The following is a 15789-nucleotide window of genomic DNA, read 5'->3' as shown; positions in this document are numbered from 1 at the left end:
GCAAGTGGGCAGGGCGGAAGCGGAAGCGGAAACGGAAGCAAAGGGCTGGCATGCGCGCCAGGCCACTCACCTGAGGACGATATCGCTTGGCATATTTGTAAATCTCCGCCATGGCCACGTTGGTGTTGAACTCATTCTGGTATTTCTAGGAGAGGCCAGGAGGGGAAAGCTGCGGTCACCTCAGCTGTCACTCAGGCCAGAGCCGTGTACAGCTGCAAGTGCCCAACCCTTGCGGGTGGAGATGGCTTCCCTGGCTCAGAACTCCCACCCGCCACAGCTCAAGAAAGCCCCACCATGCCCTGCTCTGCTGTGGAGGAGGATTCAGCCTTTCTCCCTCCGGGATCCAGGCTGCAACACCCCCAGAGACGCACCCGCGACTCCTCGGCCAGGTGAGCGTTCATCTCTTGCTCGCTGAGCGGCGTCATGTCCTGGATCTGCTTGTAGTAGCGCTGCACGATCTTGCGGTACTCTGGGATCTCTTTGGCATACAGGAGCTTGTTGGTTGGCGAGTCCTGGGCCGAGAGCGGCACAGTGAGATGCAGCAGGCCTGTTCTGTGGCTGAGCCTGCCTCCCGACTGTCTGGTCCTAAGTGTCCCCGTGTGGCAGCCTTACTTGGTTTCCTGGGGACTGGCAATGACCCGCAGGGGGACCTGGTTCTTCTAGTCTAGGGGAAAGCGCGCTGGGGACCCACCAGCTCTCAGTTGCTCGCACACAGCTGGTTCTGTGTACATCCTGGCTAGGGTTGTGGGTGTTGGGATAGTTGCTGGCTTCCTGAGGGCACAATGTGCTAAGTAGCTGCCTGGTCCTAGTTGGTCACTGGTCATGGGCGTCCTGCTTTCTGAGACTGGAAGCTAGGGCATTTCTCTTTCTTGAGGTCTGCCTCTATGATTCACGTGCTCAATGCGCCGGGAGCCATTAGGTCTAATGATGCGATGTCTTTCAGGTGTACCGCATCACCACCAGCCTGCCCTTCCCCTGCCGGCCTGGGGCCTGGCTGCCTTCCACACAGCACTGTACTGGGCCTCCACACACCTGGCCGTGCAACATCACCATTCAGGGCTGGTGCCGTGCACCACTGAGGCAGGTGCAGCCAGGGTCCTGTGACACCAAATTTCTGGCTTAGGTGCCAGGTTCTGGGTGTCTTCCCATATTTGAGCGACCCCATTGGCACCTGAATTCCTCTGCTCCATCCCCCTACATCCCTGGGGTCCAGACTGCCCCCAGCAGCACAGCTGACCTTGCCCAGCTGTAGGTCAGAGATAGAGCAGGCGTCGATGAAGGCTTGGGCGATGACCGACAGGCAGGCATCGATGTGGTCCGTCTTGTCAATGTCAAAGACGAACTGGGGGTTTTTCAGGATGTTCACCCAGAAGCGGAGGGGAAGGCTAGCAGGGAAGGGGAGAAGAGGAGAAAGTGTTAAGTCCTGGAGCAGCAGGGGAGAGGGCAGCTGAGGGACAGAGAAAGAGGCCCACTGGGCAGCGCTGGCTTCGCCCCTGGGGCCCATGGAGCATCCTGGATGTGGCTTTTGGAATCCTGGTTTGCTCCTCCCTGGTGGCTGATGGGGTCTGGCTGGGAGCTGGGGCTGTAACGGGGCTGGCATCAAGGCCTGGCCAGTCTAGCCTCCTTGCAGCCCTGTCCCTCGTGGGGCCTCCAGGGAGCTTCAGGCCAGGTCCTGGTTCTCATTAGAAGCCACCCCCACCCCACTCACATCCAGGCAAGGCAGCTCCTCCTACAACCATGCGGCAGCAGGAGGCCCAGCAGCGCCAAGCAAAGGCAGGGCTGGGTGGGTGGGGCCTGGATGCTTGCCCTTGGCCTTGAGAGGCCAGACAGAGTTGCTGACATCTTCCACCCCCCACCTCAGGGCCACCAGTAACTCAGCATCCTCGGCCCCCCTAAAGACCCCTAAGCCCTGAAAAGTACCCACAGCTGGCCAGAAAATGCTAGTGAGTGGCATTGTTTTCTGAGAGCTGGGCTGCACTTGCACCCACTTCTTGGCAGGACGCACGACCCCAAAAGCTAAGCTGTGCCTACGAGGAGGGGCTGCGGGGCCGGCTCTGGGGCTCCAGTCACCCGGGGCTGCTTCTCTAGGAGCCCCAGTCTGGAAACTGAGGCTGAAGGTGCTGCCCAAGTTGGCAGGAGGGTGAACTGCAGTGACTGCCCCACTTAGAGGATGCATGGGGCACTGGGTGGGCTCCTACCAACAGTTCAGGTGGGGAGAAGCTGAGGCAGAGCGAGGTGAAAGGTCACCCAGCAGGAAGAGCCGGCAGAGCCTGAGTGGCCCTGGTGTGTACCGGGCACAGCCCAAGCCGCTCACACCTGTTAGTCTTCCAGATGTGCAGGGTGTCAGGGTCTGAGATTCCCCGCTTCTCGGCCTGCTCCTCCAGGAAGTCAAAAAAGTACTTGACAGCCAGTGGGGGCTTGTCCTCCCGGATGCTCAGAATGGCTTTGAAGAGATCATCCAGAAACTTCTGCAGAGTGCCCTGTTGGGGGTGCAAGGTGGACCCTGTCAGCCTGTGGCCACACAGAGGGACCAGGTGGGCACTCATGATGGGGTTCATGAAGCCCACCATGCTTGGGCTGGTGAGTGGGGCTGCTGTGTGGCATTAGGCTGGTCCTCTAACTTCCCTGGGCCTCAGTTTTCTGGTCTGGGAAATGGGTTGGCAGAAGTCATCTCAAGGGGTCCTTCCAACACTGGGGTACAGAATAGGGAATGGTAGAGGCAGACCACAAGCTATAGCTACTGACTATGCCTGCCACCAAGCCATGAAACGTGGGGACACTGCTGACCCTCTGCTGTCCCCGCCTATTACACAGGCCATGCCAGAAGCTGTCCTCAGCCTCTCACCCCAGAGCTCCTCCAGCATCCCAACAGGGAGGTCCCCCAAACCACCTCATTGCCAGGGGAGGCCAGGCCCACCTTTGTGGACAGCAAGCGGGTCAGGTAGATCTCAGGGAGCACCTTCTTGCGGTGGCTCTGACGGTGGGACTTCTTGGGCTCCGCCAGCTCATCCGTGGGCAGCACCTGGGGGCCCAGCCATCCCCAGGGGAGGTTTAGTCCTGCACCCAGAGCCAGCTGGCTCTTCGCGAGCACCTGAGTCCCTTTGAGAGGGTGTCCCATCCCTGCTCCCCAAGGCATGACTTTCTCAGGGCCTGGGAGGACTTTTCCCAGAGGCCCAGGGAGGCAGCAAGCCAAGGCCACACCCGGTGAGGGGCTGGCTCCCTGGGGCTGGAGGCCGGGCACTCACCAAATGGAAATACTTCTCTGTATCCAAGTCTTTCACTGCAAGAGGAAAACACACGCGATAAACAAACAAGGGAGAGGAGGAGGGTGGGGGAGGGACAGGGCCAGAGAAAGGGAGAGCAAAGGACAGACTCAGAGAAGGAGAGATGCAAAGAGAAGTGGGACAGGCCACGAGGTTCAGGGAAGTGTTGGGGGGGCGGGTTGGGTGGGCAGAGCGACTGCCTTCACGCACCCCACAATGCCCAGAGCCTACTCTCAACCTCAGGGGAGAACCCCAAGACCCGCAGGAGCCCAAGTCCCCGGGCCTGGCAGTTCGGCTCCAGGGCGTCTGAGAGCCCAGCCCGGAGCCCATCTGGGTTTGCCTGGCCTCCATCGCCAGCCTGGCCACTGCCCAGACCTCCTGGAACAGCAGGCTGCCCTCCTGGGAACTCTCTCCAGCAGGAGATGGGCTTGGGAAGGCCTGGCTGCAGGCCCTACGCGAGCAGCGCTGGGTCAGAGGAGGCTAACCCAGCCCCAAGCCTCACCAACGAGGCCTCTGCCCAGCCCTGTCCTGCCCTTCTGGAGCCATAGTTTCCCCACTGGGGCTGCTGACCCAGGCATGGGATGAAGATTCAAATCCCACCCCCCACTGCCACCGCCGCCTTGCCAGCTCTTCTGCATGGTGCTACCTCGGCCCAGCGAGTTGCTGTCCTTCTTGTCCGTTAGGCTCATGGCCAGGGAGGCACCCTCTGGGATCTGAGAGGAGAGGAAAGGCCAGGTCAGAGGGCAGAGGGCAGAGGTTGAGTGGGCAGGGCAGGGCAGCACAGGGTACGGGGGCTGGCATACCACACCTTGTAGTGGGCCAGGGTATTGAGCTTCTTGCGGCCGTCCTCCACCACCGAAGTGTCGTCCAGGTCCCGCAGGATGTAGCTCTGTGTGCTTGAGGCAAACCACTCTGGGGTGGGGGGAGGGAGGCAAGGGGCCAAGTCAGGGCCCAGGACAGGTGTGGGCTCAGCCTACCCTGGGGGAAGGCTGCAGCTCTCTTCTGTGGTACTTTGTACCTCAGTTACCCAATCCATAAAATGGGGAGGTGGAGAGACTAAGGGAGAAGGCATGTGGGGGGTTGTCTAAACTGAAGGTGTCAGGAAGGGAAGGCTGGAGTGGGGACCTGGAGTGGCTGCCCAGCACATCCTCTTCCCACAAGCCAGCCCAGTGGGTTGCTGGGAGGTCCTGTTTCTTGTGGATACCCATTGCAGCTGCCTGCTCAGCCTAACAGCCCTCTGCTTGCACGGGGGCTGGCACCCAGTGACTGGCTCAGGAAAGGCCTGTGGGGAACAATGGTCCCAGCTTCCTGTCTTAGCAGGGCCTCCAATGTGTGGAGCAAAATCCACTCCATGTGCTTTCTGCCGTTGCCTGTGGTCTGTGCACACCCTGGGACTTGTGTTCCGCACACAAGGAGTTCCTCTTCTGATCATTTCAGAGTCCCAGGTCTGGAGTGAAGGGAGCGACCCTACTCTGAGGCGCCCCGCTCACCCACCCACCCAGGTCGACGTCCTCCGCGCGTGGCCATTGTGAATAGGGCACGTTCTTGCAGAAGGCTTCTAGAATCTTCTCCTTCACCTGCGTCAGTGTGTCAGTGTCCATGGCCCGCACGCTCAGCGAGTCCATGCCACAGCCCTGGAAGGACACGTTCAGGTTCTGCAGGAGAGAGGGGAGCCAGAGGGGGAGGTCAGCGAGCCGTGGCCACGGAGGCCATGCATGGGTACCCAGGACCACCCAAGCAGCCACCGACAGCGCCCGGCCTGCTCACTCGGGGCTTGGCCTCGATGTTCTCGCGCAGCAGCCACTCTTCATTGAGTGTGTAGCGGGCCTTGCCCGTGATGGCGTCGATGGAGCCCTTGTTCACCTGCTGCTTGATGGCACACAGAAGCAGGAAGAACGGCTCCCCAACTGTTTCCTGGGGTACAATGGAGCTGTTAGAGTCCAAGACCCAGACTCCCCACTATTCCCAGCCCCCACTCCAATGCCTGTAGGCTGCCTGTCCTGTTCCCTCTTGGAACTGCGTGGCCTCTCAAAGGACCCTGTGCCACCTGCACTGTGTGTTTGGCGCAAGGAGGCTGCCCACGGTTGCCCAGCTGGACTTGAAATCCATGTCCATTTATTCATACTATGTGGGGGCCTTCTGGCATGAAACCAAGGAGGAGGGACCAGTATGCAGACGTGGTCTCAAGTGACCCAAATCCCAGCCTGACCAGTGGGGGTGGAGGGGCAGCTCACACCCTGTTCCTGCCCACCCCTGGGTTCAGCAGGGACTGAGGGCTGTCAACTGCCTCCAGGGATTTTCACGGTTATGGTAGAGCAGGTGGTCCACACGTTCCACTTAAAGTGGACATATAAGTGAAACCGTGAATTGTTTTAAAGAGGAAAACCCATTAAGCGTGTGAGGCCGATTTGGCAAAGAGTTAAGTGAGCCTGCCAGCCTTATCCCAAGCCAATGCTCCGGGTGAGAGAGTGCATGCCTGCTTTCTAAAGGCCTGCTGGGAGCCACACGCAGAGACCAGGGGGCCAGGGCCAGACTCACGGCGCCCACAGAGTCCCTGATGCAGCCCTGATGGCCCAGAGGGAGGCAGCTGGCAGGAGAGTGGAGCACCCCAAGCACTGGCTCCCCTCCAAGGCCCAGCAGTGCTCCCCACTACCCATGTCTAGGAGGATCCACTGGACAGCACAACCCAGGGCCATGTGACCAAGTTTTGCCAGAGCCAGGATTGAGCCCAAGATATGTGAGGCCCTGGTTCTAGGCTCTAGCCAGGCCTCTGTCCTTCTCCCCTGATGACCCCTGGCCTGGGTCACCAGAGGGCAGCTGGGGGTGAGCTGGGACCGCAGGCTGGAGTGTCCCGTTTGACAGAGCAGATATAGCAGGCCCTGACCTCAGGTCCACTGTCCTCGCATTCCTAGGCCTTCCTTCAGGTCCTTCCATGAACGCTGCCCTTCCCATCCACTGCCCACACCGTGCCTGGGCTGAGCACCTTCCCCAGCCCCTCCCTAGCTTTGCAACACTATCTCCAGGCATCCCCACTGGACTGCCCGGTCAGGCGCAGGGCCACCTTGAGTGTGTAGCATCCCCCTCTGTGTATCAATGTCTGGGGCCGCCTCTCACCTCCCTCCTGCTGAAGCCACAAGGGTATCCAGGACAGGGCCAGGTCTGCTCTCCTGTACCCACAACAGAGGCTCAAAGATGGCCCAGTAGGGGCAGCCTCTGGTCTGTCCCAAGGGAGCTCTGAGCCCTTTGCTGTCAGCCTGCCATGCCTGCTGGGAGCCTCAGCTTCTCCGTCTGTATAATGGATCTCCAGGCGTGTCCCAGCCCATCCCTCACGCCCACCATGGTAGTCTCTTTCGGGGCCCACGCAGGCAGCCTCACCCGCAGGCAGCTGTACATGCAGATGGACATCCAGTTGGTGAGCATCTTCTCCACCACTGACTCGGTGCGCCGCAGCATGAGCTTGGGGTTCTTGGCGGCCGAGGCGTCGATGAGGTCCACCAGCAGCTCCTTCATGATGCTCGTGTAGTACTCGAGCTTGCCATGCAGTGCAATGGTCAGCAACGAGGCCAGACTGCACCTGCAGGCAGCAGCTGGCATCAGCACTAACACACCTCGACGGACACCTCATCAATGTTGCCGTCAAGCCCACACATGTGCCTGCAGGATCAGCTCCTGTAGATGGGCTGAGTGGGCTGGAACTTGCCTGGCTCAGGAATCCCCTTGGCTGATGCCCACAGCTGCACCCTGACCAGAGGCACATGCCGTGGGCATCCAGGCCTGGCACAAGCGGGAAGAGGAGACAGGGCACAATGCCAGGAAGTGCAGCTACCCAGACAGTGGTGATTTGCAAAAGCTGCAGCCTTAGGTCTTTGAGGTCTGGCAGGAGGATGTGGGCCCTGCCTTCCACCCAGGGGCCCCGCCGAGGGGCTGACCTGTCGCGCACCGCAAAGTCCTTCTGCTGCTCCAGGGCGTGCACGAAGACAACGAGGAAGTGTTTATTGCTGAGCAGCGAGGAGAACAGGCTGATGCCCTCCTCCATGTTGGGCCTGCAGCTCTCTGGGACCTGCGGGAGCAGTTGCTGGCGAGGATTTCAAAAGGGCCCAGGAACCCTGCCTGGCTACCTGGATGCCTCCCAGGATGGACAGCTTACTATGTATCCCAGGGGCAGTGCCTCCTAACTCCCTGTACCTGGGAGCCATGGCTTAGCTGCATTGAACAGTGGTGCCCAGAAAAGAGTCAGGGTAACCCAGCATCTCCATGTGGTGGTCTTTCATCTTCCATTCTCTCAGCATCAGGGGTCAGCACTGATAACACCTTGACTATCTCCTGGGATGGGAAGCTCACTACCTTCCAGGGGCAGATGCCTCCCAGCTCCCCACTGCTGAAGGGCTGAAGCAGCTGGACAGAGGCCCATGGTTGCTCTTTAGCAGCCCAGTGTGTGTATGGAGTACTCACCTTCCATTCGCCCAGCAGTGGGTGGGTCTCTTGCACCGGGGAGCTACCCTAGGGAGTGAGTAGGGGTGGGAAGGCAGGATTTAACACTCTCCATAAAGAAAGGAACATAGCCAAGGGACCCCAGGCTCTCAACACACCTAGAGAGGCACCAACCCGGGCTGGGAAAATCTCCATAGCAACAGAAAGAAAAAGCAGTGGGCCAAGCCCAGGGGGCCTGTGGAACGTATGGGGGAGCTATCCTGGAGGGCTTCTGGAGGGCTTCTGGAGGGGGTCGCACACAGAAGATCCAGCGTAAGGCAGTGCAAGATGGCACAAGGCTTCAGTGGATACAAAAGCAGCTCAGTGTGCGTGGGGAAGCTGAGGCAGAGAGGCTGAAGAGAGCCGATGTCTGGGTTCATGACAACCAGTGTGCCTAGACATGGGCTGCTAGCTTCTGCTGTCACATGGGGAACCGCGTGGACAGGGAGGGTCCTGACCACAGTACGCATGCCCCCGGAACTCAGGAGGAGTTCCTGGGGCGCAGCACTGTGCACAGCAGGAGGGGTCGTGGAGACCAAGAGGAGCCTGCTTGGGCAGGGACCCAGATGTAAGATGTGGCAGGGATTTGTGGACTGGGATCCCTGCCACGGTGAAGGGAGAAATGAGCCCAGCACTGCAAAAGGAGACAGGGGCAGCAGCTGTCTTCTGTGGGTGGGCAGTCAAGCATCAGTTAGCAGGAAGTGGCAGGAGACACTGGGCCCCCCTCCCTTGGCAGGCCAGGGCTGCTAGGGACAGGTGTGCAAGTTCTGCCCTGCTCAAGGCCGACACTGCACAGAGGTACACTGGAGGCTGGCCAGGCCTGTGAGCTACAGGCATGGGTTCCAGGGCTGACCTTGGGGAAGAAGGTGCGGGTCACGAAGTGCTTGTACTCCAAGAAGGGGATGCCCTGGCTGCGGTTCAGCTCCTTGGTCAGGTCCGTCATGTCTGTCTGCAGTTCTGCGAAGCCTGGCAGCAGGGCGGGTAGGCGGGCAGCCATGAACACACCAAGGCAGACAGGCCAGCCTGGGCCAGCCCCGCCCCTGGGCCCCATGCCAGCTAGCTACCTTTGCGAATCTCCTCGCGGATCTGGGACTCCATCTCCTCCATCTGCAGCAGCGTCTTCTGCCAGTAGCGCTCAGCTCGGCGGCTCTTGGTGCAGAAGACAAACAGGGCTGCGAGCAGCAGAGTGGCAGTCAGGCATGCACGCCCTGCGGAAGCCGGGACCACACCTGCTGCACGTGGGGACCTCAGCACCTCTGGGCATGAGGTAGATGGTCACTTCCAGCCCTGGGTTGCCCTCACCCTGGCACAGTGCCTGCAGGGCAAGGGGCTTAATGCCTTATGCTTAGCAAAAGGATGAGGAAAAACTGGAGCCTGTGGCTTTCTCCGGGTGGGAGTCCCAGAAATGATGCCTCTGTGTTCTTTTTGATTTTCTGCATCTTCTAGTCCTCCTACATAAGCAAGTGTTACTTGTGAATTAATGAACTTTACAAAGCAGTGTTTACGGGATGGGGGGTGGTACTTGGCTCAGCCATGAAGTCACTGTTTGGGACCCCTGGCCACTCCTGTGTTTGAGTCCTGGCTCCTCTGGATGCTAGCTTCCTGCTAATGTGCACCCAGGGAGGTAGCAGATGATGGATGAAGGGATTGGGCCCTTGTCAACCATGTGGGGCACCCAGGTTGGACACCTGGTTCCCATTTTAGTCTGACCCAACCCTGGCTGTTATGGACATTTGGAGAGAGACCTAACAAATGGAAGACTTCTCTCTCTCTCTCTCTCTTAAATGAATGCATTTTTGAAAAAAGCAATATTTATATTAAAATCTCTATCTAGGATGAGGGCAGGAATATTTATGCACATAGGCATTCCCTAGGATTGTCAGAAAAGAAACTGGAAGGAAATGTAAAAAAAAAAAAGACCCACAGAATGTAGAATGTTAATGATGGATATTTTTTCCTTTTATTTTCTAATAATCCCCTAAAATTTCCTGCATTGAATATACTTGTGTTTTATCAACAGCTTTATTGAAACATCATGCAAATGGCATGTAATCGACCCACTTCACGTGTGTAATGCTATGGTTTTTCCTATGTTTAGAGCTGTGCACCTGTCAGCACTGGTCCACTTGCTCTGAGAAGGTCTGGGCCCACTAGGCAGTCCCTGCCACCTCTCCCTCCCTGGGGCTCTGCTCTCCATCCCCTTGGGTTTGCCTGAGCCTGACATTTCATGTAAAATGGAGTCCTACAGGATACAGCCCTCCATTTTGGCCAACTCCTTCAGTATGGAGCCCTGGGCTCTCCCGCACTGCACTTGCATGAGCCCCTCACTGCTCTCTGTGGCTGAAAGGCTACTGCGTGGAGAGACCACAGTCTAGTTCCGTTAGTCAGCTCTGGCCTCTGGCACATTAGTGCCGTGTGCACAAGCTTCTGTGTGGTTACATATGTGTTCACTCTCATGAGCAGGTCCACGGGCTGGAACTGGAGACCTCTGTGTTTGAACCCCTTGGGAGCTATGCTGCCTGACGTCTCTCCCTCCCACGTCTCTACCACACTGAGTACAGAGGTGTCCCCATGCCACATGCTCCCTTGGCTTCCCTGTGCCACCGCCAACCTGCGTGATTTACAGGAGCTCCCTACCAACTGGATCACAAGGGTTCTGAGGTCTACCTGGGCCCTCCCCCTCTGGGCACCTGAGCTGTCCCCCACTCCAGGTCACTGTTTGTCCCACTTGCCAGTCTTCAGAGGGGCATAAGCCCAAAGGGCAGGGCTCCTTACCCACCACGGAGAGCAGGAGCAGGACACTGCAGATGACGATGGACACAATGATGGCCGTCTCACTGCCTCCCAGCTGCAGCGTGGCAAGTGTCTGGTTGAAGTTCCCTACCTGGATCTGTGCAGAGGTGTAGGGAAAGGGTTGTAAAGCTGTGTGGCCTGGGGCAAGTCACCTCACATCTCTGTGCCTCCTCAATAACCCACAAATCTGGGGCCAGGGGTAGCTCCCTCGCCTCAGTCCTAGGCCTGGCACAGAAGTGGGACTTGGTGCCAGGACCTGTACCTACTGCAGCCTGGGGCAGCATCAAAGGAGCTGGGCAATTACTGAGGTCTGACTGATGTCCCCGTGGGCTTGCAGGACTCTCCTGGGACCAAAGAGGACAGGGCCAGGGGCTGCAGGGTGGGTGAGAAGGCACTGCGTGACATGGCTGTCCTACGAGGGAGTGAGCACCCCATCCCAGGAGACATGCCAGCAGACGGGTCCGCTCTGCTCCCCACCCCTCAAGGGCTCTCCGTCACCATCACTGGCAACCCAGACTGCAGGTGAGACCCCCTGAGGGATGGCAGCAAATCCTCCTGACTTCTCCGAATCCAGTCCCGGTTGAAGCTGACCACTGCCTTTGAGCTATTAGCCCCACATCTCAGGCCCAAAGGCCCAACAGGCAGGCTGCTTGTCCGCCCTGCCCACTCACCGTGATGGGCAGCTGCCCCTCAGCTGTGCCCAGGGACTCATTGACGGAGCAGTGGATGACTCTGTCCGAGATGACCTGGATGTCGCAGGCCACCTGGCCTATCTTGACCCGGTACTCGTGGCTCTCGAGCCCCAGACTGTCCTGCTCCTTCTGTGGTGACAGAGATGCTCGTGGAAGTGCTGGTGAGGGGTGGCCACCTGCTCGCTCCTGCCCACCCCCCGACATGGCAAGTGCTTACATGGATGACAAGGGTGAGTGGCTCCCCAGGGTGATGCTTGATCCACTTCTCCCTCTTGGCCGTGGAGAATTGGGGGTTAGGCAGGTAGTCCAGGCGGAACCTACGGCCACGCCACGCCTCCCCAGGGTCCAGCAGCTCCTCAGCCACTGCCGCCTCGTCTGTGTAGGCCCGGCCATTGATGAAGAAGTCCACTGGCGCCGACGCGTTGCTCAGGGCTCCAGGTGATGGACAAGTGATGAGGGTGGAGTTGAGAACCTTGCAGAGCTGGGATGAGCAGACCAGGAATCAAGGCTAGGGTCATGCCCAGCCCACATGCCCTGGCTCCCCGGGTCCTCACCGTGGGCTCCCGGCCAATATGGTGCACAGCCATGGACACGTTCTGCACCATGTGGAAGCGTTCGCCAGCCACCGTGATGGTCCTGCCGCCGCTGTGGAGCACAGAATTCCAGTGAGCCCCCAAGGCTGTCACCACCCTCTCTCTCTCCCGAGTCCGGCCTGGAGGGGCTGTGTGGGCCCGGGTCTCACCTCACCGGGCTGCGGCGGGGACTGATGGCTGTGATGACCGGGTTCTGCATGTACCAGAAGGTCAGGTTGCCGTGCACGCAGCCCCGGCGCTCAAAGCGAACACACACTGGCACGGGGACTGCCAGGGCACCAGCAGGCATGGTGCAGGTAATGCTGGTGTCTGTGCGCCTGTGGGGACAGCTGGCTGTATCAGCAGGGGCCTCCCACCCCACTCAGCCACCGCCGGGACCCCCACACCTCCTCAGTTAGTCTCAGCTTTATCTCCTGCCCTCTTCAGTGGAAGTTAATGCCTGGACAATTCCCTGTCTCTACTGCCACACCCTTGCTTGGGCCAGTTTATTGTCACTATTGCTGTTCTTACCACCAGGGAACCTGAGGCTTAGAGACAGAAAAGGCTTAGCTAAGCTGACTCTGCCAGTAAAGGTTAGGCGATGGCTGTGGCAAGGATGCACCCCGACTCCGAGCAGCAGGACAGGCTGGGCCCTGGGGCTTACGTGAGCTCTGTGCAAGGATCCGAGCTGTTCACCAGGACCTGGAGCTCAGAGCCCACATGGAGTTCGCTCCCGTGGATGGTGATTCTGGTACCCCCTGCCTTGGGGCCCACTTCCGGTTCCAGGAACTGGACCTGCGGCAGCTGTGTTGAGGAAGGCAGGATCAGGCTTCAGCCAGGCCCTCCCCTCCGCTGCCAGGTGCACATGGCAGGGCTGGCTGGTGGTGAAGGCCGCAGCCTCCCTTACCACGTATGAGAAGCGCTCCCGTGACTTGCCCTCCTTGGAGGCGTTCACAGTCACCACATCTGAGAAGACCCCTGGGGCTGGCCCTGTGGCGCACACAATCCTGCAAGAGGCAGCTGTGGTCAGTGGGGTGCATGAGGGTCCCAATGGCGGCCCCCACTAGAACCTTTTCAGCTGGGGGAGGCTAGGCTGAGGGGGCCATCCCAGCCTACAAGTCTCCCACCATTCTGTAATTCTAAGACAGGAAGGTCTGGCATCTGGTCACCAAGCCCTTGCTGGGCTAGCTGATTGACAGTTTCTTGTGTGTGCTGACTTCCGGCTTCCTGGTGGGGGATCCCGCTGTCCCTCTCCACAGCAATGCCCAGGGACCCTTGATGCTTAAAATGCCAATTATTTCCTTCAGAGAAAGGCTTATGTGGAAGAAGAGCTGGGTAAGGGGGTGCAGAGTGTATCAGCTGGGAGTGTGGACAGAGATGCAGCCATTTAGGTAGGGTGGGGGCCCATCACTCACTCCTCTGACACCATGTATCTGTCAGCCAGTGGCTCACAGGCCACGTTGCCAATCCACACGCCCTGGGCCACGTCGCTGAGCCGGCGACCTAGGTTCCTGCCACGGATGGTCAACAGGGTCCCGCCGTCCAGGGGGCCACTCAGGGGCTCAATCTGTGCCAGGTGACCAGAGAGGGGGTGAGTAAGGTTCTGAGGCCAGGCTGCCCACCCATGGTCACACGCACCAGGAGACAGGTCCTCACAGACACACTGTACAGACTCGGGGAGCTCTGGGCCTGCTGGTCATCTGGCAGTGGGGTGCCTTAGCCCCGAAAAGTCCAGAGATGGAGAAGAGGTCACCATTAGTAGGTCCTACGGTCAGCTGCCAGTGGCCATGTCTGACCACATGCTCCTGTACTTGGGCTGGAATTTGCCTGGGCAGAGCACCTGACTCGGGGTAAGCTAGTATTGAGTCCTTTCCTGAGATTTTTTTTTTTTAGCTTAATTAAAACAGGGTCTCGGAATTGGTAGTTGTTAGCGGCCTCAGTGATAACCAGTGGGCAGGGTTTCCTTGGCTTCTCTGTAAAAGCGAGTGGTGTGCCAGCCCCAGCACCTCCTCTACCCCCATGCCAGTACCCTTGCCCTATTGGTCTTCTCCAAGGCTCCAGCCACCTCTCCCACTAAGCATGTCAGGTGGGCCACTCTGTTCATAGGTGAGGTGGCACCCACATGCCTCGCTCCCATGTCGCAACTGCAGGGGTACAATGGTCTCCATGGGGGTGCTTACTGCGCGTATCTCGGGAGCAGGGCAAGTGCCAGGTAGGGGCTGCAGGGGCCCCTGCAGGCGGCAGCCATCATTCCAGACGCACAGGTGACCCAGGTCCTCGCGACCCAGGCACTGGGAACAGTCAGGGCTGCCCATGGCGCAGTTGTAGACCTCGACTAGGAAAGACACAGGGGCAACATGAGCCAGTCACCCCACACAGCGTGTGCCTTCAGACCTGCCAGCCCCCTTCCGGCCCCCAGACCCCCAGCTCCCATTGGGCCATCCCATCAGAGGCAGGTGCTGACTCAGAAGTGAGGACCCCATGGGGTTCTGTGCCTGTCCTCACCTCCCCGCTGTCCTTCTCACTCAGTGGTTCTACAGCTCAGCCCTATTTGCACACAGGAAACTGAGTCTCAGAGAGGGACAGTGACTTGCCCATGCTCACTCAACCTGTGTGAGGCACGGCTGGACCTCATGGCCAGGCCTGCATGGGTCTGTTTGCCCGTAGTGTGGACTCCAGGATGCTGGGGGAACTGCTAGGCAGTGTGGACTCCATTGCCTCTAACCCTGGACTGGCCCAAAAGGCAGTACAGGACAAGACAGGTTGGGGCCTGGGGTGTGCAGGACAGCCCTGGGCCTCTCCGTGGCCTTTGTGCTGGGGCTGCAGAGCCCCCATGTCCATCAGGAGTGTCTAAGGCCCTTGCAGAGTGGGGTTCCACATGTACAGGGCCAAGCCTCCCTTTCCCACAATGCCTTGGAGCTAGAAGGGCCACGGATTTCAGCGACGGCTGGGTTACAGACAGATCTTGGGGAGGACAGGGCCTTAGGTGAATTCCTGTGCTGCACAGACACCTCGGGCACCTGGAGTGCAGACAAGTCTACGGGAGGTTTTCAGTGCACCTGTGCTTTGACTGCAACCCATTCCTTGAAGTTAGGTATGGGATTCACTGCCTGGGATGCTGGTTCTCAAAACTTTAGGATGAATCCAGGGTTCCCAGGGTTCAAATTCATGGATAAGAGAAGCTCAGTTTGTACTAACAGTAACAGTACCAACCAGCGTCTGGGGACAGTAAGTAACCCCAATACCATTCTTAGTTTGCTGCACTTGCTCATTCCTGGAGAGTGGCTGGCCCTGAAGGTGCACAGGCATGGGGAGGCACAGGGTGGCACCTGTGGCTGCAACAGACAGCCCAGAGGGGCAGGGCTAGGAGCCAGGGCCGGATGTGTTGGAGAATGACAGGGTGGGAATCCCTGAGGCTGAGCCCCACCCACTGGGTCCTTGTGGGGTGGTGTGGGGGGACCCACCTGTTATAGGGTCAGGGCTATCCAGGAAACGGGCCGGCCACCCTTTGAGTTGGAGGCTGAGTGGAAACCCACGGCTCTTCTGGGTTGTGTGCAGCTGCAGGAGACAGGAAAGAACCTGATGGGGGGCTCTGGGCTGGGGAGCTCATGGAGAGAGTAGGCAAGTTGGGGACACAGGTTACAACATGCAACCCCAGGGAGCTCCGCGACTTACCACCACCTGGTTGCAGCGTACCACCGACTCATTTACCCACACAGCTTCGAAGACCTCCTCAGACCCAAAGCTGCACTCCAGGGCTGCACTCTGGGGAATGGGGAGGGTTTGAGTGGCACCCCTGGCCTCCAGTCCCAAGAAGACATCAAGGTAGCTACCCTCTAAGGAGGGCTTGGTCCTGTTGCTAGGCCTCAGGCTGCACTGTCCTGTCCCCAGGTGCCCTTCCTGGCCCTCAGAGCATGTGGGATGCCTGGCCTGAGACTTGGGGCTCTTGCTGTTAAAACCCCTCCCTCTCCCCCAGGCTATGGACTGGCTCACAAGGCC

The 15789-nt window shown here is 59.0% G+C and overlaps 1 protein-coding gene across 1 annotated transcript in view; it reads right to left on the bottom strand.

The window, feature by feature from the left end:
* PLXND1 (plexin D1) overlaps positions 1-15789 on the bottom strand; it is a 39516-nt gene that overhangs the window by 764 nt on the left and 22963 nt on the right. Inside the window, exons 10-35 of the mRNA XM_058678531.1 lie at positions 15466-15555; positions 15255-15348; positions 13971-14125; positions 13206-13357; positions 12698-12797; positions 12455-12594; positions 11961-12128; positions 11773-11863; positions 11436-11699; positions 11198-11347; positions 10509-10623; positions 8798-8905; positions 8587-8699; positions 7716-7763; positions 7193-7323; positions 6639-6837; positions 5031-5177; positions 4762-4918; positions 4072-4175; positions 3910-3976; positions 3246-3280; positions 2918-3022; positions 2317-2480; positions 1238-1385; positions 372-512; positions 71-145 (exon numbers count right to left, since the gene is read on the bottom strand). Of these exons, the coding sequence (XP_058534514.1) occupies positions 71-145; positions 372-512; positions 1238-1385; positions 2317-2480; positions 2918-3022; positions 3246-3280; positions 3910-3976; positions 4072-4175; positions 4762-4918; positions 5031-5177; positions 6639-6837; positions 7193-7323; positions 7716-7763; positions 8587-8699; positions 8798-8905; positions 10509-10623; positions 11198-11347; positions 11436-11699; positions 11773-11863; positions 11961-12128; positions 12455-12594; positions 12698-12797; positions 13206-13357; positions 13971-14125; positions 15255-15348; positions 15466-15555 (3261 nt within the window). The remainder of the gene's footprint in view (positions 1-70; positions 146-371; positions 513-1237; positions 1386-2316; positions 2481-2917; positions 3023-3245; positions 3281-3909; positions 3977-4071; positions 4176-4761; positions 4919-5030; positions 5178-6638; positions 6838-7192; positions 7324-7715; positions 7764-8586; positions 8700-8797; positions 8906-10508; positions 10624-11197; positions 11348-11435; positions 11700-11772; positions 11864-11960; positions 12129-12454; positions 12595-12697; positions 12798-13205; positions 13358-13970; positions 14126-15254; positions 15349-15465; positions 15556-15789) is intronic.

Source organism: Ochotona princeps, chromosome 21 (assembly GCF_030435755.1).
Source record: "Ochotona princeps isolate mOchPri1 chromosome 21, mOchPri1.hap1, whole genome shotgun sequence".
Classification (NCBI taxonomy): Eukaryota; Metazoa; Chordata; class Mammalia; order Lagomorpha; family Ochotonidae; genus Ochotona; species Ochotona princeps.
Note: the sequence above shows the minus strand (reverse complement) of the source record. Positions and strands in the feature narration are given on the sequence as shown.